Source organism: Acanthaster planci, linkage group LG03 (assembly GCF_054643075.1).
Source record: "Acanthaster planci isolate LZ-2023a linkage group LG03, COTS_SCS, whole genome shotgun sequence".
NCBI lineage: Eukaryota > Metazoa > Echinodermata > Asteroidea > Valvatida > Acanthasteridae > Acanthaster > Acanthaster planci.
The window spans coordinates 15,355,986-15,378,883 of record NC_141779.1 but is presented as its reverse complement, the minus strand read 5'-3'; the positions used below and the strand labels follow the sequence as shown (position 1 = coordinate 15,378,883).

The window sequence follows — 22,898 nt, the reverse complement described above, 5'->3', positions numbered from 1 at the left end:
TTCTATTGTCTTCGGCTTTGTAAAGCCATATCGATACTTTTGCGGCTGTCCAAAAATCAAATCTCACGAGTTTTTCCGTGTGTTCGTGTAAAATCCTGACGAGGAGGTGGTGTGTGATCCAGTTCCGAGAACAGTGTTCTTGGGTCGTGTTCCCGCCGTTCGAGCGCGAGAAAACGAAACCTGCGTCAAGAACGGACCGCCCGTACTCGACCTTAGAGTGATTCCAAAGTACTATATTGCGATGCGACAGAGGGCGCTAGTCACTAGGCGTGATGCAAAGTTATAGATGGCGCTCTGCCCAGTAACAGAGGCAGATGCTAGGCGCGCATAGCTGTGTGTTAGGCGAGCGCGGCGCATACTAGGCTCCGCACTGGTTGCGTTCGATTAGCTTCCCTGAATACACCAGTGTTACACCAAGGGACGTCTCGAAATGAGGGTAATTGAACGCTGCAGCGTACTCGCCAAGGCATTCTGGGAAAAAGGCCAAGTCCCCGACACGTTCCATAATGTACGTCCATGCTCGAACAGTCTATCCGTGACGTCATTACACTCGGGCAGTCTCCAGAGACCCATTCGCCAGCTGGGGTAGTAGTGGCTGACACCAGGGCAGGCACGAACATCACGTGATGGCTAAACGAGCGGTCTCGTGTAAGTTTGACTTACAAGTGTAAGCTAATCGAACGCATCCAATGGCGGGTGTTTTGAAGGTGCCACAGAATTTGTGACTTGTATTTTGAAGCAGAATTATTGGGAGAGTATGAGCTTTTTCTTCTATTCTCCTACCAGACGATACGAGGGTTTTTTTAGTAACTGCTATTCGGTGGGTATTATTTTAATGAATTTGAAACCAACAGGCCAAAATTAACATAATGTACCATTTAAGACTTAAAGGTGTTCATGGTGAAAGAAACTAGATCTATAGTAAAGATTGCGGTAACACCATGTATTTATCTCTTCTTTGAGTATGTGTGGTTCTGAGAAGAACCGGGGAATAACTCGACGTTTCGAACAGTGTACTCTGTCCGTCTTCAGGAGACTGCAGGATTCTAACTGGGAGTGGAGCTTATATGGTGTAGAGAGGGATCCAGATGTAGGGATTAGCTCGGTGAGGCGTTAAGGCAGGAACAATGGATGCTGCACTGGATCCTGGGGCTGCATGCCCTGTGTGTGTGTTTACCGGAGCGTGTCAGTTGGAGTTGGCAGTGGGAGAGTGAATAGCTGGGTGCCAAGGGGTATAGAAGACCCATAGGCTGACTGAGGGGGAAACCTAACTAGGGAGTCCTAGGGTATAGGAGACCCATTGGACTGAGATGTGAGGATGGGACGCCAGATATCGCTGATGTTGAAGCCGATGTCTTGGGGAACTGTGTCGTGCTTGATGATTTCCATGGCTTCTCTAATGCGGCGGGGATACCATCGTTCGATGCTGGTGATAAGTTCAGCTTGGCTCCAGTTGATTTGATGGTCTTCAGTGTGGGAGTGCTTAATTATTGACGACTTTTCCAGCTCTCCCTTCCTACCATGGGCTTTGTGCTCGTTGATTCGGGTAGGGAGGTCCCTGCCCGTCTCGCCGATGTACACTTTGCCGCATTGGCAAGGAATTCTGTACACCCCCGGTCTGCGCTGGGGGTCCTGTCGGTCCTGTCGGGTGATGCAACTGAAGTGGGGCTGTGTGAAAAACTTTAATACCGTGCTTGTGGAGAATCCGCTGGATGTGGTGGGAGGTGTTGCCTAAGTAGGGGAGGGTAATGGAACTAGGGGCCCTAACTGGTTGGCTTTGGGTATAGGAGACCCTTCGGCCGGGGGTGGATCTGGGATCTTGGGTCTTGACTTGGCTTGGCTTGTATCCGTTACGTTGCAGCGCTGCAGTGATGTGGTGGAGTTCTTGACCGAGGAATTCTTTGTCGCAGATGTTGTATGCCCTGCGGACCAGGGCCCGGTTGACGGATGCCTTAATCTTGGGGTGGTGGAAGGAAGTATTGTTTTATTAAGTCTTATATGTCAACGCTCTACGGGGAGCTTACCACCGCCAAGGTCAAGTCATACGAGCGCAACTCCATCAAGCGCTCCAAGCACATCAACAATCTGACCTTCCTAAAAAGATGCAGAGATTCTAACATCGTTCCTCTCGGCCTCAGACTCCATGATCCTATCCGCAGCAGCAAGTCCCGATCCATCCTCCACAATGCCAGCCTGGCCCTACTTCGCCACCGCATCAGTACCACTAGGTCCACCCTTGCCTCACTGGACAAGCAGATATCCGCCACCCACGACCAGCTCCAATCCAGCATTTCTACATCCGACTACTGCAAGGTTCAAGAGCTCACCACAGCCGCCAGCGACCATGCTTTCAATGTATCCCGCAACAAGCAAATCAAGAAATTTCTCAAGATCTCCAAGCCCAAGGCCCGCAGCAGTTCCAGCCCCACCCGCATCCCGGCAATGGGATCGCCTATATCCCTACGCCAACAACCCTTGACCTCGCCCATGGGATCTTCTATATCCCTACGCCCCCAACCCTCCAGCCCTATGAGATGTTCTGTCACCTCCAACCGATACCAAACGAAGCCTCATCTCCGTTCCGAGGAATCCTTCCATAGACACACCGTGGTTAACATGAGTCAGCGCACCCTCTCCGCGGACGAGACCAAAGTTCTGTCGCGAGGCATGAACTTTGCCTTGGTTCCCCAATCATCGCCGGTTGAGAACATCATTCAACACACGGAACCGGTCCTCCGACACCTTGACAAACCCACAGCCGATGAAATCCGCCTGCAGGTCCATCAAGCCCTTCGGAAACACAAACCAGCCAAGCCTAACATCTCCAAACAAGAACAGGCAGCCATCAAGTCGCTGCGTCTAGACAAGACCATCCACATCCTCCGCGCAGATAAGGGCAACGCCACCGTCGTCATGGACACGACGGAGTATGACCGCAAGGTGGCGGACATCCTCAACTCGACCTCCTACCGTGAACTCCAAAAGGATCCTACACAATCCATCGAGAGGAGGCTGCAACAAAAGCTTCTCTCTCTCCAGCGCTCCGGCAACATCACCCAGCCCCTTTACAGACAGCTCCGGCCATCCAATTCCATGTGCCCAAGGTTCTTCGGACAACCAAAGATTCACAAGGAAGAAGTCCCGCTACGCCCCATTGTAGCGTCCAGAGGAGGCCCCACATACGACACAGCCAAGCACCTTGCCAAAATCCTCCGCCCCTTGGTGGGGAACACCGAACACCACGTCAAGAACTCGGACCAGTTTGCCGCCCTCATCCAAAACCTCACCCTCCAGCCAGACGACATCATGGTCAGCTTTGATGTCGTCTCACTATTTACCAATGTTCCCACCTCTGATGCCACCACCATCGCAAAGGACAGGCTTGCAGCAGACCCTGCCCTCAAGGACCGCACAGACCTCACTCCAGAACAGCTACACGACCTGCTTCTCACCTGTGTCAAGTCATCGAGCTTCCGCTGGCGGGACAAATTCTTCGAACAGTCAGCTGGAACCTCCATGGGATCTCCTATATCCCCGGTTCTGGCTGACATGTTCATGGAGGAATTTGAGCAGCTTGCCATCAATACATCAGACCACAGGCCCAAAGTTTGGCTCCGATATGTGGACGATACTTTCGTCATCTGGCAACACGGGCAGGACAACCTCCAACTCTTTCTGGAACACCTCAACGGGCTTCATAGCAGCATCCAATTCACCATGGAACAAGAACGTAATGGCAACATTTCGTTTCTTGATGTTGAAGTGACCAGAAAGGAGAACGGCAGCCTAGCACGCACTGTCTACCGCAAGCCCACCCACACAGACAGGTATCTCCACAATACTTCCTTCCACCACCCCAAGATTAAGGCATCCGTCAACCGGGCCCTGGTCCGCAGGGCATACAACATCTGCGACAAAGAATTCCTCGGTCAAGAACTCCACCACATCACTGCAGCGCTGCAACGTAACGGATACAAGCCAAGCCAAGTCAAGACCCAAGATCCCAGATCCACCCCCGGCCGAAGGGTCTCCTATACCCAAAGCCAACCAGTTAGGGCCCCTAGTTCCATTACCCTCCCCTACTTAGGCAACACCTCCCACCACATCCAGCGGATTCTCCACAAGCACGGTATTAAAGTTTTTCACACAGCCCCACTTCAGTTGCATCACCTGCTTACTTCGCACAAGGACCGACAGGACCCCCAGCGCAGACCGGGGGTGTACAGAATTCCTTGCCAATGCGGCAAAGTGTACATCGGCGAGACGGGCAGGGACCTCCCTACCCGAATCAACGAGCACAAAGCCCATGGTAGGAAGGGAGAGCTGGAAAAGTCGTCAATAATTAAGCACTCCCACACTGAAGACCATCAAATCAACTGGAGCCAAGCTGAACTTATCACCAGCATCGAACGATGGTATCCCCGCCGCATTAGAGAAGCCATGGAAATCATCAAGCACGACACAGTTCCCCAAGACATCGGCTTCAACATCAGCGATATCTGGCGTCCCATCCTCACATCTCAGTCCAATGGGTCTCCTATACCCTAGGACTCCCTAGTTAGGTTTCCCCCTCAGTCAGCCTATGGGTCTTCTATACCCCTTGGCACCCAGCTATTCACTCTCCCACTGCCAACTCCAACTGACACGCTCCGGTAAACACACACACAGGGCATGCAGCCCCAGGATCCAGTGCAGCATCCATTGTTCCTGCCTTAACGCCTCACCGAGCTAATCCCTACATCTGGATCCCTCTCTACACCATATAAGCTCCACTCCCAGTTAGAATCCTGCAGTCTCCTGAAGACGGACAGAGTACACTGTTCGAAACGTCGAGTTATTCCCCGGTTCTTCTCAGAACCACACTGTCACAGTGTGGTCACTTTACGGACACTGCAACAGAAGGACTGGATGCAGGCCAGAAAAATGATTGTAACAACACCCAATCTATACTATTTACAATATTTGACACGAATTTATTTACAAAATTTCTCTATTCTATAATACAAAATATACACCTCCGTATTTACAATCAGATGTCTCCCAAGTGAGTGTAGCTACAACTCAGAATTAAATTACATTAATCAAATGAATGTCTATTTACCCCCGCATGAAAATCAGTATTTGCAATTCAAGTATGTACAGTTAAGTATAGGTATGAGTGAATTAAAACTTTGAATTCAGTCAATTCACAAACTAGTGCATCAAAGAGATACACTTGATAGTTTACAATTTCTTTAATACAATGCTGTAAATCTTTAGCTCTGAAAACTACCTCAAAATAAAAGAATTAGCAATCAAAGTTCCTCCCAGGAAAATAAGTATTCGCAAGAAAACTTCTAAACAAATGTCAGCATCAAAGTAAAAGAATTATCAATTGAAGTTCCTCCGAGGAAAATAAGTATTCAAAAGAAAACTTCTAAACAAATGTCAGTATAAACTCCAGAAAAAAAACAAGGTTGGTCAAATAACTTGAAAGGTTCAAGGCATGTACATGTAATAGTAGATCTTTCAGTCAAAATTCGCAAGTGTACGTCTGCTCTCAAATTTAAAATATCTGACATACAGTTCGACGTAATATCAGTTCGTCTCTCCTTGATAAGAATCTGCCCTTGCTAGCTTGATCATCGACTCTGGTACATCTGCGGGACCACTTCCGCAACTTAGATGTGAACCCTCACTGCAGTGTGCTGTGACCACGGTTACATCGATATCGGAATTCAAGAACTAGCCATCGAGCATGAGGAGGAACGGAACTCAACCAGTCTTTGAGCCAAGCTCAGATCTTCAAGGCCATCTAATTGAATCAATAATTCACCAAAATGCCAAATAGTATAGTACAACAACAAAAATTTGTATCTCAATCTCGAACAGTCGTTTCAAAGAAAACTTGTCGGAACTCAAACAACTACGATCAGTAATTTAGCGTCAAGTTGATTTCGAACACCTCTTTAACAAATTAGTTAATGCTGTTAAAGTTCAAAATACCACTCCATCCAGTTTCTTGAGAGTCACAACGAAAAGCACTGATAAATGACAAAATAACTTGAATTTAAACTTACGGTTTTCTTCAGTTTTCTAATCTTGGAATGTCAATCAGCCGCTACGATGATCCCGACAACCAATTTTGCCTCATAAGCAGCCTGACAAATCTGCTACTGGCTGTGGCAAATGGCGCGACCAAAGTACAAAACTCGCGCGGCACTGGGATAGGGACTATCAACTCAGCCCACACACCCCATCATCATGATGCATCTCTCAGTTCTCTAATGTCTATCACTGTTCATCACATTTATACTCAGTTGTGCTCTGTTCACATTCAAATCGCCCACAGAACTCCAGCCTTACTTTCTTTATCTACACAACCTGTGACAAGTCTTTACAAAAGAAAGCTCCACTGCAATACAAAAGGACAAGGTAGTACATCCAAATTCCTAAGTACAGAAAGCCATGGCCCTGTTCATTGATGTGTAACCTGAAGAAGTAAAGTGATGAATTAAACATGAAGAGAAAATCTAGTGAATAAGACATGCCAAAGTTTAGTTCAAATAAATTGGGCACAGGAGCTGACACTGAAATAGAAAATATCTGACATTAATTGACCTGATAGAAAAATAGGAATAAAATATGGAATTAATTAATGGAGAATTCTGACACACACATACTCAAAGAAGAGATAAATACATGGTGTTACCGCAATCTTTACTATAAATGTACCATTTGTTGTTGACATCAATTTGTAGAGTGTCGGGGAAAAAAAGGTTTGTTGGCATCTGTCATCTTTTCTCCTCCTGCCGGTGGCGTATTTAAAAAAATTAAAAATTCATAAGAGAGTAGGAAAGAAAGTAATCGGTATATTTATCAAATAATATTACCCGAAGCCAAAACAACACCATGATATAAAAACAAAGATAGTGGGATGACTGTGAGTAGGGTTTTCATAGAGGAAAGACACAAAAGGAGTTACAACTCTGGCACTTGAAAGTGTTCACTGATAGTCGGCGCCGAGTCAGACAAATAAAAGAAAACATTCCAAAAATGCCTGATTACTGCCTGCGTCTTAGCTGGACAAGCGAAGCCAGAAATATCCTAGCAATTGTAGTTTGTTGCTTGTAAAAAAATAATACAAATAATTGCTGTGACCAGGAAATGGAGAAAAATACCTGATATGAGACCAACTTTTGCCATCGTAAATAAACTTTAAAAATTTGGATGCACTGTTCCATTATCCATGCAAAGTGTGTGATGTTATTCTACACCCTCCAATACATCAGTGTTCAAAGACTTGGCTAAGACTGGCTAACAAAATGTTGACTTTTACTGGAAAGCTAAGTTCGTAAGTAACAAAATGCGCTATTTCATCACAAGTAGTGATCATGAAATCTCATAAATTGTGCAAATTCCCAAATAAAAATAATTCAAACAAAACACACAATCATGTAAACAACTGGGCTTTTTTTTTTTCAAAATAACTCCAGAAGAAAGCACTCATGAAGGGCAATGATTGCACATATAGATTTAGGGCACACGGGGTAATGCAAGCAACTGTGCAAGCATTAAATTTGTTGTTCTCATGAGATCATACCAAGCACCAACAAATGCATGAATATTCAATTTCCTAAGATAGTATTTTCCAGACTTTTCAGATAGTCTAAAAGTACCTTTCTTGTACAGTATATTAATATTTAAGTGTTCCATATACCATAACAGTATGATCAGATGAATTGGTCATGGTTAAGAGCAAGACTAGAAAATTTTAAAAAAGACCTTTTTGTGGTCCAGACACTTCTGTAATGTTGAAAAGGGCGGGAAATCTGTTAAAAAGTTGGAATACAGTTTTCTGGTGCTTGTCTCCGGAAAACGCCAATTAGCTCCAGGGGGAAGGAGTATGGTCTTGGCATTAGCGTGGTACGCGCACGAGTGGCCAATCACAAAAGAAAAGTGAGCGTGCCGCGTTCGTGGGAATCGAACTGTTGTACATGTATGTAAGTCAGGTGTCCAGGCGAAGTTTATTTCAAGTCAGGTCTGCCTGGGTTACGTCACTAAGTTTCGACCAATCAGATTAGCCATCATCTCGGCGAAGACCAACTTTCTTAGGGGACGGTATACTTCGGTCCCAACGGACTCGTCCCTAGCCGCTCAGGGACTCTCCGGCGTGCCATCCGACGTGCCGCGCCTCAAGGAGGAGGGCGCCCTCGCCTTCGTCGGAGGGGCGCAACGCCACAATATCTTGGTATTCATATTTAATCTTTTATCCTCTCTGAAGATAAAAGTAGTGTTTTTTTCTGTGTCTTGCTTTCCTTTCAATGTCGACAAAAGCCGTGGGTGGGGCGAAGCGACTTGTGGGCGAAGTGGCAAATGGGTCAAGTGACAATTGGGCAAAGTGGTAAATGGGCAAAGTAGCAAATGGGAGAAATGGTAAATGGGCGACGTAATGCAAAAAAACGTACGCCTTATTTAAAACCATGGGACCGTAAAATAACACTAGTCCATATACGGTACGGAGCCGCTGCTCCATACAAGCATGCCTAGAGCTGGCCCTACGAGTCCCACATGTCTATCTCCAACTTCCATCTCTTCGGAAGTGCATTTCTTGGTATCTGGAAGTGGCAGTCCCGGTGAGAGGTAAAATTGAGAGCCCTCCTCCAGTTTTCTGTAACAGGACATCGCAAAATTCGAGAATTTTGACGAAGACGCCAACAACTCCTCTTTAAATTTGAATTTGTACTCTCTGTATGTTCATGTTACTTAGGCTAATTCTCAAACTAGTAACGATCAAGACTAGGCCAACCAAAATAGGTCTAGTATTAGTTGTGCTTCCTATTACATTGAAAAAATAGGTTGTGTACAGGGTAGTGGATACTTTTTCTCTCTCTCTCTCTCTCTCTTTAAAGTTCTTCTTGGGGCAAATATTCTACGGTAGGAACGTTTTTATCATTAAAAAGTGATTTTGATGGTTCATGAAAATTTTTCGGCTAGGGCCTTTGTAAGAAAGGGTTTGATTCAAATATGACAAGCAGCAAAAACTAGTCAAGACTTGTAGAGTGAGTTGGCCCTTTTCCCACCTGACCCGACCACATTTTCAAAGTACTTCCGGAACTGTAAGGTTTGTACAAACCTTAAAGATAGCCATGTACAAACTCCCGGAACACATTTTTGCTCTTTTGATTGTGCCATCTTACTCTTCCATCACAGCTATTTGTGCAAACAAATTTCATGCATGCCTTCTTGGTGAAATTAGATGTCAGGTGGGGAGGTTTGTTCATCTTATATCCTCATTAAAATGGTAAAATTCTTGAGCATTTTGCCCATCAACACTACAGAAAATCAGCAGCATGTACTCTCAATAGTGTCAGCTGTATCACATAGGAGCTGTGTTGCGATTGGTCAAGCTATCACAACTTGACCAATCGCAACACGGCTCCTATCTTTCCCTTTTGTTATCTTCTTACCCATGGATGAAAGCTGCATTATGATTGGTCCAAATTGCATCCATTCCAATGACCAATCACAGCTCAACTTTCATTGCTGCAGAATTACGGCACCTCGATCCCCAAGCCCGTTCGAAAAAAGTCCTATTAAGGGAAACATTCTCTCTATTGGGGGGACTGATTTTGTCCCCAAATGAAGGGAGTTCTTTGAGTTTAGGACAGTCTCCGAGTTGTGATGTGCACCCCTACTGAATGTGCAACGTACCGTGTGCGCTGTTCTGCATCCCATAGCTGAATTATGATCATGACTTTCATTGCAGTGGCCTGGTGCTGTAGTTTAGAACGAAGACAGCGCACACTGGAGGATGGGTATCAACTTCAATGTAAGACAGTGGGGTAAAGGGACCAAGATAATGGTCAGTTGGTAAGTGAAACAGTTGTTATGCTTGTTAAACCAGAGTTGATGGTAGGAATGGGCAGTGCCCTTCCAAAGAGTTGATTTTTGGGGGGGGGTTGGGGGTTGGGGTAAGCTGAAATACACAGGATGATTTTGTAGTTTAAGTCTCGTTCTTTGGTTCCCTAGAGTGAAATGTCCCCACAACACGTGGACGTGCTAATCTTACACGTCAGGAGGCCATAGAGACCCTGTATTTGTAGTCCCCAAAATCTGGTTCTGGGACTGCCCTTGTCATTTCTCATTTGTCTTTTGTCCCACCACCATCATCCCTGTCTGTTTACAATATCGTCGTTGTCTTCATCAGTTTCACCACCTGTGATGTACCGTAACTTTCCTGGCATATTTTTTTTCATCTGAACACAGGGCCGGTATCCTTTTTCTCGGGGTGTCGTCCTTCATTCTGACGAAACGCCAAGTGGACAGAAATCGCTACAACATCATGAAGAGCAAAGAGAGGATGCTGAATGCCAATTTGTCAGTGGAAGACTCGGAGAGTGTTAGATACAAATAACCCACACCTCTTGTGGGTTTTGAACTTTGGACTCTGGGAACCTTCTGGAGTTCCCTCAGCAGATGTTGCCAGCCTTCATGCACTAATCATGGACTTCATGTATCTATGGGTCTGGCCACAGCCACAAGAATTATACCATTCCTGGGTGTTCTCCTGCCGAAATTGTCCTGCTCCATGCTTTTCCCAAGTTGATAGGGTCTTTATTTGCTCTTCTGCAGTGTCGCATAACATCTAAATGAATGTCATATGCAAATATTGGATTATTAAGAATTTGGATTTCACATTTAGGGAAATGTTTCTTAGTTCATACATGTAAGACGAGGAAAGCTATTATCTTTTTGGTCGACTAAAGGTTGGTTTTTATGGATCACCCCGTCTCTTGAAATTGCACCATGTCTGAAGCCGTATCTGAAGCATAGCCTGAACTGACCATTCTGTACCTTTTGTGGGCTCTGCAACAGACGCACTCTGTACCAAGCAGTAATCCTTGCCTTTATCAACATTCTAGACACAACACTGTTACAGAGAACTCAACTAGTTAGGGATCATGTATATTCAGCAATTTCAACTTTCATGTAGCATGAAAATACTATTGCAGGGAGTAATTAAAAAAAACCTATGTGTTCGAAGGAGTCTCGTGATTCTTTGACAGTCGCAATTTCGACATCGCTGTCAACTCCCAATTTTCTCAGTGAACAAAATTTCAGCCTTGTTACACATACAGCTAGAGATTCTGCACATTGGCACATATTTATTTTTGTGAGCTTTGCTTTACATGCCACACTGGAGCACAATACCACGAGAATCAGGTTGTTTTCATATAAAAACATGGACATGTACAGTACCTTTAGACATAGATTGTTGAAATGGAATTTTATCTACCAATAAAAAAGATTTAACATATTTATTTGGCCATTTGTTCTGCTCACTGCAAAATGCAAAACAATCTGCATTGTTAGACTAAGCGCTCGAATTCCCAGTAAACAATTCCCAAATGAGAGATGCTGCCATATTCCTTTTTGGATGCTGTGGGTTTGTGCACATTCCAATTAAAATGTCCTGACTTCTCTGAATGAGCATGCACTTGTGCAAGGTGTCACCCTATACAGAAGTTGTTGTGAGTTGTCAAGCCCTGTCCAAATTATATGCACTTGGCTATGGCTATGGCTGGATTAAACACACACACCTATGGTAGCCACTTGCTGGCAGCCACAGCCATTTCTCACAGACATTATTTTTGCTGGTCATACTCAAGTAACTCAGAGGAACACCCTCACATAGCAGTGCGGCACCATCTTCTGATTTTGTACAGGGGCCACACAGGGTTTTTTTTGGCGTGAGAAAATTTCCATACTGTGTTAATCAGAATGCTAATTTATGCTTATGTTACAACAGCTGAAAACTGATAGTCTCGTTCTTTCTCATTGAACCCACAACTTTTAATTTTGACAGACGGAGATTCCCATTTGTGCAACTGCATTTGAAGTGTCTGATCATGCAGCATTAGATCCACTCCTCAAAGATGGGTTTCCTTCAATATGTTCAAAGAATTGTCCATATTAACTTGAAATAGATTTTGAAGAACCGGCTGCATACTTTTACCCATCACATGTTAGTGATCATTTCGCAAACTGACAAAGACTATTACCATAATCAACTCATACAAGCTTAATCTCACAATTGATAAACGAAAATTGTGAGTCTCTGAAGACAATGCCTTATTTTGTCACTCCTAACACTCAATGGGCCTTCAATCTTGGGAATCCAATGTTTTAGGATAATGCAATGCAGTATGGTGCTAGGATTGTGTGTCACTGACACCTGTTGTATTCCTGAATAGAAACAGTTTTCTCTCCCAGTGGGTCTCCCCAAGCGTCCTGACTAATTCCATCTGACAGGTGGAGGTCAGGTAGTTTATGATGTCCTCCTCAACCTTGTCCCTTATGTTCAGCTCCTTGAAGTGCCAAGAGTTCTCGATGCCAACTTTCCTTACTCTCCGCACGGCAGACTTGTAACACTTCCAGGGTTGGGGCTCCACAAGGAGGAATCTGGACAAGAGAGAAGCCTCCTTGAGGAACTTGTGCAAACCTGCATCGCCATGCTGTAAGTGTATCCACATGGTGAGTGAGAAACAGCACACCAAGTCAAATCTGCCACTCGTTTCAGAATGTCGAGACAGGAATTCTGTTATGTTGGAACTTCTTGAGGCATCACACATGAAGTCCATCCTGTGGAAGCTGATGCTCTCTGGGTGCAAGTTTGACTCGTTTGCACGAGTGATGAGTGTGTCATCAATGTCGCATCCCAGGACTTTGATCGCAACAGTGTTGTCCGGTTCAATAGCTGCAGGATTGCTTGAAATATCTTGATCATTTTCATCAGCAGAAGCTAAGCACATCTTGCTGCTCCCCTGCTCCTTTTTATCAAGATGCTGTTTTTTTAGATGCATGTATAATGCCACAGTCAGATCCTGAATTCAAAACAAAACAGTAATTAATATGAGTTAATATAGCAATATGGTAATGTGTACTCCTCACTAAAGTCAATGAAGAATTCATTCACTTATTTTACAATACCTTTTTACCAATTCACACTTGAGGTTACAGTCCTGGTTCTGGTTCTACACTGCACAAACACACTCCTCAGTGGTTATTACGAGCAGGTTGGAGGGAGGGACATAGTGGCTGAATTTTAAAGTGAGCTTTCAAATAAATATCCACTGGCACTGCCTATAAAACAACAGCTGAAACAATACTATGAACTTCAAGCCTGTAGCTCTCAACCAACACACATTTTTAAAGTTGAAAAGGTTCCATATGCGGACATCACTTGACAATGCTTGACAACCTGTGCACCAACCCTATGAGACCATGGAGGAATAAAACACACATGATGAGACTAATCTGAAAATGTTGTTAACTAATTTTGGATCAATACTGTAAATAAATTTCACAACTCACCACTATGAGCCCTACATTTTTTAGGACATGTTATCACTTTCTGATGGTTAGTACACCACCGACCACTGCTGGGGAAATAAGCAGTAATAAGTGATGTCCAAACATGGAACTAGTCTTACCCGTCATGCCCGTAGGGTTAAAATTGCCTTTCGGGGCACTGACGTATGACGTACATGTACACTGCAGCGCAGCTGCTGCACCCACTGGTTGAGAAACGTGGCGCGGCCGGCCTACACCACCATGCAATCACTTACCCCAGAGTTGCACCCAATATCCAACACCGTCGCATTTTTCTTTCTCCCTGAATAACTTATAATATTTAAAAGGTCCTCGGGGAGGAATCTTATTCGTTTTTCTGGTGGATTAAAGGAATAGTAATTGATAAAATTTCCAAATGGAGCTGCTCCAGGGTGAAACTGACGGTCCCACGCTTCCATGGGGGCAGCCATGATTGTTTTGAGGAATTTAGACTGGTGACCTCTCCAAATTTGTATGAATGGAACTCTCTTTGAACTCCACAGTTTAAATGTCGAAACCAAAGATCGTATAGCGCTATACGATCTTTGGTTGAAACCATTGATCTCTTATGCGCTAATTTTAGTATCTCATGATTCGCATCCTTTTAAACTTTAAGACCATGGCTTTGCCACTTGAGTGATATATCACTGACCCATGGCTGCACCATGGAGGAACTTTGGTCATTGTTTCAAATGAGGTCTTCTTTGTCTCAGATGGCAAATTCTGAGTGAGGGGTGGTGTAGGGGTGGGGGAACGCACGAGTCTCTTGGGGCACAAGTTTCTTGCCTTTTCTATTACTTTATTCATAAAATCAATTTTGACACAGCACAATATTACCAAAAGGGAATAAGGAAAAATAATGTTATATCAAACGGTGCCATTTTATTTTTGACAAATAAATTAGCCTTGTTGTAAGTGTTCTTTTTTAAAGATTCAATTACAAAGCTTAGCTTTACATGTATATGGTTCGGTTCATGTACTTTCATATTAGTTCTTAGTACAACACATATCTAAACTAAATCATTAATTTAAATTCCAAAGTTGTTAAAAGACAACTTTGTGTCCACTTGAATAGACATACATGGCATATATAAGAAATTCTGAACTTTGTCACAATAAGAGTAACCCAACAATTGAAATGGATGAAAGGGAGGACATGAAACTACATGGATACATTTTCAAATAGTTTCTGATTGAGCAAGAGAACTGAAGCATGATTGGAATTTCCAATGCCCGACTACATACATGCACAGGTACTCTACTAAGTTTGGCAGCATCCAAATTAATGATATACCACAGTGTCTTAGCATTTTATTTTTCCTTTTTACTGATGAATTCAAGCTTGTAAAGTCAGTTCTTCTACTGATGCTCTTTCATTACAAGATGGTGTGGATAAAAATCACAACTTGGTCTGCTAATTGGAAGTTGCTTCTTAATAAATGTAGTGTTTTATCTATAACATTTAAGAAGAAACTCACTTTATTTACACCCTTGGAGATAAAGAGCTTAAGAGAATGCTTAATGCACGAGTCTATGACTAAGGCTAGCCTGCCGTTTCCCTAGAAGAGCAGGTTATTTTCAATCAATTCTGATCTGACATTTCTTAGCTATACAATAACCTCTTTTATTTGTCACCCATGGGGTCACAGGTAAATGGAATCCAGACAATTCTCATCAATGTAAATTGAGGGAAAAAACAAACACGAACTTGGTTTCTTTTTTGTGATTGGTTTATGATCCTCCACATTTCAATAAACAGCAAACATTTGAGAAAATATGTGAGAAAATGAAACTAAACTTAATAATCGAGAGAAAAGTGAAATATGGCTTTTTTGTACATGGATAATCCATTCACTAGGATTATGATAAATATTCTCCAAATTATTTGTGACGTTGTGATTATTTCTCCAAAGCATACAATGCCCTCTAGCTTAAAAATTATATGGTAATTAAAAAGTGAACTTAAATTATCATCAGCAAAAAACTTTGCAAACAAAATGCAAACCAAAAGCAAACAGCTGAGCATTCTAGTGTGACAAAAGATATAATGTTATACCAGCAGGTGGAAATCAACTGGAAACAAATATTTGTTTAGAGACTTTCTTTTTACATATGACTGTCAAATGACTCAAAAAGGGAAACCGGCAGTTCCTATATGATACATGTTATTGATCTACTCTTAATTCCTATCCTCTGTGCATTCTATGCAATGACAATGTTCTGTACTGTTTATACAGACATAACATTTTAAACTGCCTGATGAAAATCCTCCATAGGCAAGGTCAAATATCTCACTGTCCAATTAAGTGACATACCACCAAGCCATGCTGGTGAATGACAGCATTGTCACATCAGCTTGAGTTGTCCATTTTAGGGCGACCTAAAAGCTAAATGGGAGTTGGGAAAAGCCACCAACTTTGAATTATGGCGACGTCTCCAAAAGTTTCCTCACTTTCAATTTCAAGCAATGTAAGAGAAGCACAACAAATTTCAAGCTAGCTTTGGTTAACAAATTTATATCGAATGAAATCTGATCACAAGAAACAAAACAAGAATGCTCCTTTCCCACATCTGCGATGTCTTCCTTTTGTGTTTCCTGTATTCATCCTAAAACTCTACCACTAACAATTGTGAACATCTTTCAACAAAATACTGGTATCTGCATCATACACGAAGGTGAGCATTTTACGACAATGTACCCTTTGAGATAAACATGTACAACTGCAGTAAACTTTAATGCAGAAAAAAGCTACAAAAATAATTCAGACTGTTTTGATAAGGTCAAAAGCAGTCAGAATGACGAAGGCATTGGCTGTTGCGGATCGAGGACTTGGGCAAATATACGGTGCCAATTACAAGCAGTTTCTTAAATGAGTAAATCCCTTCTAAGCCAGACCTTGATTGAGCAGTACAGCACTGGAAATGTAACAGAACACAACACGTGGCTATAGTCCTGATGCTATGTAAGATATACATAACAGACATACATTACAACGCAGGTAACAAACATTCCACCAAAGAGAATCCACTTGTCCTGGGCCGCCCTCTTCTCAATAAGCCTCATGACGGTATTGCTGAGCCCCAGAATGTTAGCGACATCCAGGATTTTCCTCTGTGTACCCTGTGGGACCAAGCAAAGAAATTCATGAGAAATACATCCCTTTTCAAAGTCCGTGGGCTTTGTTCACAAGATGGCCCATGTTGGATTAAACTACCCAAATCCACTTTATTTACTGGACACTCTATATTGGGTAGGCCCTCACTTTAAAAAAGTAATTTTCATTGGGACAATAATGGTGATATGATTTTTATCCACAAACTGGGACAATCCAGTGGAAAACCGGGATGGTGATCTATAACCTCCCTATATTCCATCATCTTCATTCAAACACACAGTTTCAAGGAACCTCCTTGCTTTTGATTCAAGATGTCCAACTCATAAATAAGGACAAAGCAACAGGTTTATCGAAATCAAAGATCAGCTTCATAAAGACTGAACTCGCTGAAAAAAGTTGCAGAATGTTATATCACATTACCTGTTAGAGTATGCCAGATCTTAGTTGGATGCAACATGAAACATTACGTTCAAACTTACTTTGAGAACTCCCCTTTGATTACGGAGGTTCTCGATAGTAGCTGCACCAGCCCCGATTAAATCATCCATTCCTCGGTGGGCATTATGGAGTGACGTGTTTTGGCGCAGCTCGTGGTCAATCAGGATAGAAGTGTTGTCATCCTGTAAAATATACCAAATCATGTGTGAGGAGCCAAATATTGCATTCGGTAAGATGTTTGTAAGATGCAGTTTTTTTGCCAATGCCCATCACACATGAGCCGATGGTGGCAAGTGTTGAAAAGTGGTAACGAAGGAACTTTCTCATTCTTTGCCGACAGAGACCCTTGATGCACAGAGTGTACATGAAGATCTCTGCCGAGTACCTGGGTACCAGTACCTTACCAATGATAGAGAATATCTGGTATTTTTTTATGCTTGTTTTTTTTATTGCCCTAATCCTTCTCAAATTGAGAAACTACACAGTACAACTACATTTCTGACAAGAAAGCAAAAGACTGCAATCATCATGTTCAGATAAAACTTAAATAAAAAGGTATGTTTTTTCATCCAAGGAATGACTCCAAAACAACTCGGCTTATTTCATTTCATGCTAGTTACTTGGATCATTCACAACTGTTTGGATTAATCTTTTTTCTCTTTTTTTTTCAAAAACACGGTTTTGTTTCTATGCAACTAGATACAGTGTAGGAAAGCACTTGTGCTTAAACCTGTTCATAAATAGCTGGGACAGTATTCTATTCCTATTGGTCGAAACTTGTCACGTGACCGTGTATTAACATTTGATAATGCGCGTAGAGAAGTGACAATGCCCACTGCATTAGTCATGCACTGGCACATGGATATGACACAGTTTAATCAGGTCTGGTAGTCGGAAGTCTGTGTGCACACAATGCATCATGCACGCGCCAAGTTCATTAAAGGAGATTCTATCTGACAACTTCCAAAAGGAATATACCATAAAATGGACGAGTTGTTCGGGAAAATGAAAGAAAAAGGAACTCCATCATATGTGTATATCTTTTGACTCTCTGGATGAAAAGGTATTAATGAATGGGAATACATATGTGCTTGCCCAGGAGAACCAACATTGATAATGCCTCTGCCTGCAGCTCGGGCATTAGTTGCATCCATTCTCCTGAGCTGGTCTTAAGCGCACGTTTAAGACCGACCACGCACCTATTTATTTCCTTATTAAAGCACACCCCTAATCAGTGCCAACAGTATCGACTTTAACTTACATTGGCTACAAATCGTCTTGTGAGCAGTTCATCTCTGTCTTTCATCTCCTGTTCATGCATATACCTTCTGTGTTGGATATTCCTCAGTGCCGCTTGCAGGTGCTGACAGTCATATTTCAGCTGTTCTAATCGCCTATAGCAAAAAGCAGCCCTCAAACTCTTAATACCTTGGTTTTAGTGCAAGGAGCTTTATTCTCTGCCATCAAAGCTTTTCAAGATACAGCAGCAAACTGAGCACTAAAGAGAAGGGGCCCCATGCAATTTAACTTTGAAAGAGCAACTGAAGATTCAAAAGTTCCTCAAGACTTCCCTTAGAGGATCTGAGAGAGTCAGGGTCTACAATCTTGTTGTTGTTATTTACAGTCCGTAGGCTCTTGGCAAATAAAAACATAAGTACTTCAAGTTCAGTTTGTTAAAAAGTAATGTGCACCAAGCTTACAGTCTGGCATTCTGTTTCCTGGTTGCAGGTTCCTTGTTAACAAGGATGTCGAGTCTCTCCAAATTACTAACGATCTGGTCTATCATTGCTTGTACCTCACTCTCTGCCACTTCAAATGAACACAGGAAATAAAGAAACTTGTTAACAACTGCATGGCACAAGAAACTTTCCTTCAAGTTGCTTTTAACATCACTTCATATATGCAAGAATTACAGTCGCACACTGGACTCTTAAGTTTGAAGCTCAAAGAACTCAAGAAGTTCTGCAATAACCCTTTAAGTTTGGAAAAAAAGGGGACTCTACAAAATACATGCACACATAGTCAGCAGCCCTGAGGCAAAGTAAGGAAGATCTAGTGGGGTGACTTTGCTGAATGGATTTATATGTAACTGCTAATGGTACAGTTCGAACAACGATTTGAGCACTTACAACATGCAGTATTTGTCGATGCTTGTTCAACTCGAGAGAGGCCATTCTGCACCTCATGAAGCAATCTGCATGATGTGAGACCATGACAGAAACCTTTCAAGCATATCGCAGCAACACTGGTAATATCATCTCAGATTCTATGCAGAGGTACATGCATCTATCGGTAATCTATTTAAAATTGGTAGAGGCTGAGTTGGAGGTACATGTAGCTGACCCCAACCACATAAGATGGTTCTAAGCCAACATCTGAAGCCCTAAAAACATACATGTATGAACTTGTACGCCGCAAACAACAAAGCATAGAGGGCATGTACGATGTGTTTTCTAGGATTACAGCTATGGAGACTGCTTTCAGGCAGGTCGGAAGTTCCTGGCAAAGTTACATTAGGACAAATATACTGATATTCAAGTGCAATGTTTTAAATTTTGAGTGGTTTGCTTGTCATATCTTAATATATGATTGGATTCCACTGCACCCATTTTAAAGAAAGAACTCTGAAAATGTCAGGTGACAAATGTTAACAAAGAGCTGGAATACATGTACCAAGTCACATGCAAAATAAGTACTTTCAACCACCCTATTTTCTTCTTAATACTTACTTGTTTGTCTCATGGTACAATTTCTCCATTTCTTCTGCAAAGGTTAAAGTTGATATTTTCTAGTCTTAACTTCGGTGAATCACCCTCCTGACAAAAAATACGGGACTAAATGTTAACTGAGCGAAAGTTTCTGTAGTTAAACACAGGACTTGATTTCAAACAATATTAAACAATAGAATTGCAAGAGGGTGTGTACCCGTTTACTTGGTACCAGATTGAATAAAGCTGGTGAGTTGTAACTGCCAGATACAAGACCACAGGCCCACTTGGACTCATGGTGGAATTGAGCATGCTACACGGTAGACTCAGCAAAGGGGGGACACTGTACACCCCTCTTTCATTTTTACTTTTTACCTTTGTTGGTCAAGTGACCAAAGTCAGAGGTGTACAGTGCCCAAGTTTAGGTACATGTAAGTGTGAAGGTTTCGGACTAGGAGGAGAATTCCATTAGCTGTTATTAATGACTCAATTTCGTTACATCCCAGTAATACAGTACTCCTGTTAGGTTGGCCCAACTATAGTTAGGACAGTCACTACAGGGCGCTTGCCTCATGAAGACTGGTCCAAGGACAAGCCATCTGTTCATCATGTCACACCATGGAGCTATTAAACACAAGGAGTTAGAACAAAGTCCCTACAGACTGTAATCTGATTAACTGCTCCGGTCGGCTCCATAGACAAAGCGCGGTTACCTGCCCCAGTGCTGAATACCCTAGACATTCTTTGTACACAGTGATCGCCACCGCCGGGTAGCTGTTAACATACAGACTTGCTGTGTTTCACTGCGGCATACTGGAGTTAAGAAATGGTGGAAAAGATGCACAAAGAAGATGAGTAGTTCTCTTCAGTAGTACTCAGGAGCCAGCGAGTGATCCCTGCAGATGCCCTCGAAAATTCAGAATCCGCGGTGGTTATTTGACAAAAAGTTGGACGTTTTTAAAGTCAGTTATGACATTTTGCGGTTCCAGCCTTGGAGAACAATTACCCAAAACATAAACTAGGATATTTATATCATAAGTCGCAATCCTAGTGGTTCCTACGGTTAAAAGAGGGTGGAAACATGCCACAAGAATGCATTTGACAACATGGTGAGGTTTTATGCCGAGACAATGTGTGGACAATGACAGAAAGGACAACAAATCTTCCCATGGTTTTGTGTGTTTTGTATTTTCCTCTGGACCATCGACATTCTTCCAGTTTTCTTGTGCCTATTTTTGGAGAATTTGTATTAGTTAGTAATTCTGTTTATTGTTAAGAGAGACGTTTTGGGGATGTAAAGACGTAACCAGACTTTCATTGTCATTGGAATATCAAAATAATCACTAAAATTATCAAAATTTTAGTCTCCGATGACGGTGGCCTCCGTCTCCGGGCGGCCATGTTGAACATGCGGAAGTGTTACGGACACCGCATGCGCGGTACCTTTGCAAATGCAACTCCGAACATTCCTCTTAGCCCGCAAATGGCGCGTAATTTATTTTGTCCTTGCAGCACGTGCAGTGCTTGCGGTGGCCATCATTGACCCTTTTGATCTCTGTATGTGCTGACTCCTTGTGTTTAATAGCTCCATGGTGATACATGCACAACCACGTTGGACACGTACTTGTGTGGGGAACATGTGGTACCACAATATTATAGTACCAGCATGGAGCCATATGGTAAAAGTATGGAAAGGAATTCAGTATATGGACAACACTTATTTTCGCAAAAGTGACATAGCAGCCATCTGAAAGCAGTAAAATGGCCTACAAGTAAAAAGTCAAATGTAGCAGCGAAAATATTGAAATTCGCTTCCCTTTGGTACTTTTGGATGTATTTCCAAATTGTCAACTAGGCAGGAATGGAGCGGTCGGGAAAATGCTGACCAGATGCACCTGCTACTTGCTGGAGGCTTCCAGTCATGCCAGTCTTCAACCATTCTGTTACCCCTAAAACACGCTGCTCAGTTGTAAGCTGCATTTTGCTGGTCTGAGAAAATGAACAACCTTTCCAACTTTTAAGGAGCGTGCAATGAAATAACATGCTGAGGACTGCATAATTTGGAGGCCCAACGAAAGCCCTGCACTGGGCAGACAAGGTTCTTCACCAAAACATCAATCTGATGCAAGACCAGTTCTGACATGGTTGACTGAACTGCTTCGTGCTCAGTCATCTGTGACAGTAAATTGGATTTCTTCGTGTCATAAGAAAGAGGACATCATTAGTTAATAAATGGTGGTTGCCAATTTCCAAAATATTTAACCATGTCCAAGATATTAACAAATTGATCTCCTTTTTTTTAGCGCAACCACGAACTACAGTTGGGACTGTCCCAACTGGGAATGTGTACTTTGAGACCCTCCATTTTCATTATTCTTATCAAACAAGTCATCAGTCCCCCAAAGAGTGCACCCAAAGGCGATGCTTTCCTATTGTGCTAACCTTGTTTTTTTTAATGGCTAATACTAAATAGGTCACTGCAGGCATGGTAGGGAATATCCTGGAGTCCCTATATGGAACTCTTCCCGAGACCATGGAGACTGTCCAAATAGTTGGGCCAGCCGAACCGCAGGTCAACAGTTGGGATGGTCCCGCATTGGGGCAGCTAGCAGACACTATAGTTGGGGTGTAACAAGCTTGAATGAGTAACTCATCACATCAGTAGACAAACTGACATGACTGAACATAAATTGCCTGAACAAAGTAAAGCCATGAGAATTAGGGCAGGAGTTACTCAAACCATGGAGGATGCTCAAACTAGTGATTTGCCAGTAACTGCTAGCACTAGTCAGGTTCTCCTTCTCAGCAAGTTTTGGTTAAATTCTAATCCCTGTCTCCACATACTTACCCAACACGGCGAAATCAGAGCAAAAGGGTGCTGGAAGCAGGTTGGCTCTTGTCGCATGCACAAGCCTATTTTCATGTGCTGCATTCACGAATATTGAGTCTTTGAGAGTCCCAATGCCATGAATGCAATTTTGCAAATCCCTTGCCCTGCCTGCGCCTAGAAATTATTGTAATGAAAACTGCACCGTTCAACAAAATTTACGTTAAAACAAATAGAAACATATGCCAACGCCTGTATTCTTGGTGTTTTCTTCGTTTGCTCTTTTTAATATTTAAAACTTGAAATACCAGAGAGAACCCTTAATTTAACACATCTGGTAGTGTGTGGTACGTCAAGTGCTTATCAGTGTACTGTAGGCTACCTACATATGTACATGTACATGACCTATCAAAATACCACGTCAGTACATAATAC

At 42.7% G+C, this 22,898-nt stretch overlaps 3 protein-coding genes and 1 long non-coding RNA gene across 5 annotated transcripts; 2 read left to right on the top strand and 2 right to left on the bottom strand.

Annotated features, from left to right (window-relative positions):
* The first annotated feature begins 1,998 nt into the window (after nt 1-1,998).
* Nucleotides 1,999-5,769, top strand: LOC147799688 (uncharacterized). Its single transcript, XM_087134029.1, has 2 exons — nt 1,999-3,703; nt 5,684-5,769. The coding sequence occupies exons 1-2, from the start codon at nt 1,999-2,001 to the stop codon at nt 5,767-5,769; spliced, it is 1,791 nt and encodes a 596-aa protein (XP_086990155.1).
* Nucleotides 5,770-8,443: 2,674 nt separating this feature from the next.
* LOC110973063 (uncharacterized) lies at nt 8,444-11,301 on the top strand. Its single transcript, XR_002597424.2, has 3 exons — nt 8,444-8,622; nt 9,749-9,852; nt 10,249-11,301. It is a non-coding gene; the product is annotated as an uncharacterized LOC110973063 (long non-coding RNA).
* On the bottom strand, nt 11,122-13,849 carry LOC110973062 (pre-miRNA 5'-monophosphate methyltransferase-like). Its single transcript, XM_022223525.2, has 2 exons — nt 13,611-13,849; nt 11,122-12,866 (listed from the first exon to the last, which is right to left on the bottom strand). Exons 1-2 carry the CDS (start codon nt 13,803-13,805, stop codon nt 12,195-12,197), a joined length of 867 nt encoding a protein of 288 aa, XP_022079217.2. The 5' UTR covers nt 13,806-13,849; the 3' UTR covers nt 11,122-12,194.
* A 303-nt stretch (nt 13,850-14,152) lies between these two features.
* On the bottom strand, nt 14,153-22,855 carry gosr2 (golgi SNAP receptor complex member 2). 2 transcript variants are annotated; one of them, XM_022223373.2, is made up of 8 exons: nt 22,772-22,828; nt 22,485-22,640; nt 19,658-19,744; nt 19,058-19,122; nt 18,629-18,737; nt 18,190-18,322; nt 16,970-17,110; nt 14,153-16,495 (listed from the first exon to the last, which is right to left on the bottom strand). In XM_022223373.2, exons 3-8 carry the CDS (start codon nt 19,684-19,686, stop codon nt 16,334-16,336), a joined length of 639 nt encoding a protein of 212 aa, XP_022079065.1. In that variant the 5' UTR covers nt 19,687-19,744; nt 22,485-22,640; nt 22,772-22,828; the 3' UTR covers nt 14,153-16,333. The 2 variants fall into 2 exon arrangements, with proteins under 2 accessions (XP_022079065.1, XP_022079064.1); XM_022223372.2 differs by having other exon boundaries at nt 22,485-22,855.
* Between the last annotated feature and the right edge of the window lie 43 nt (nt 22,856-22,898).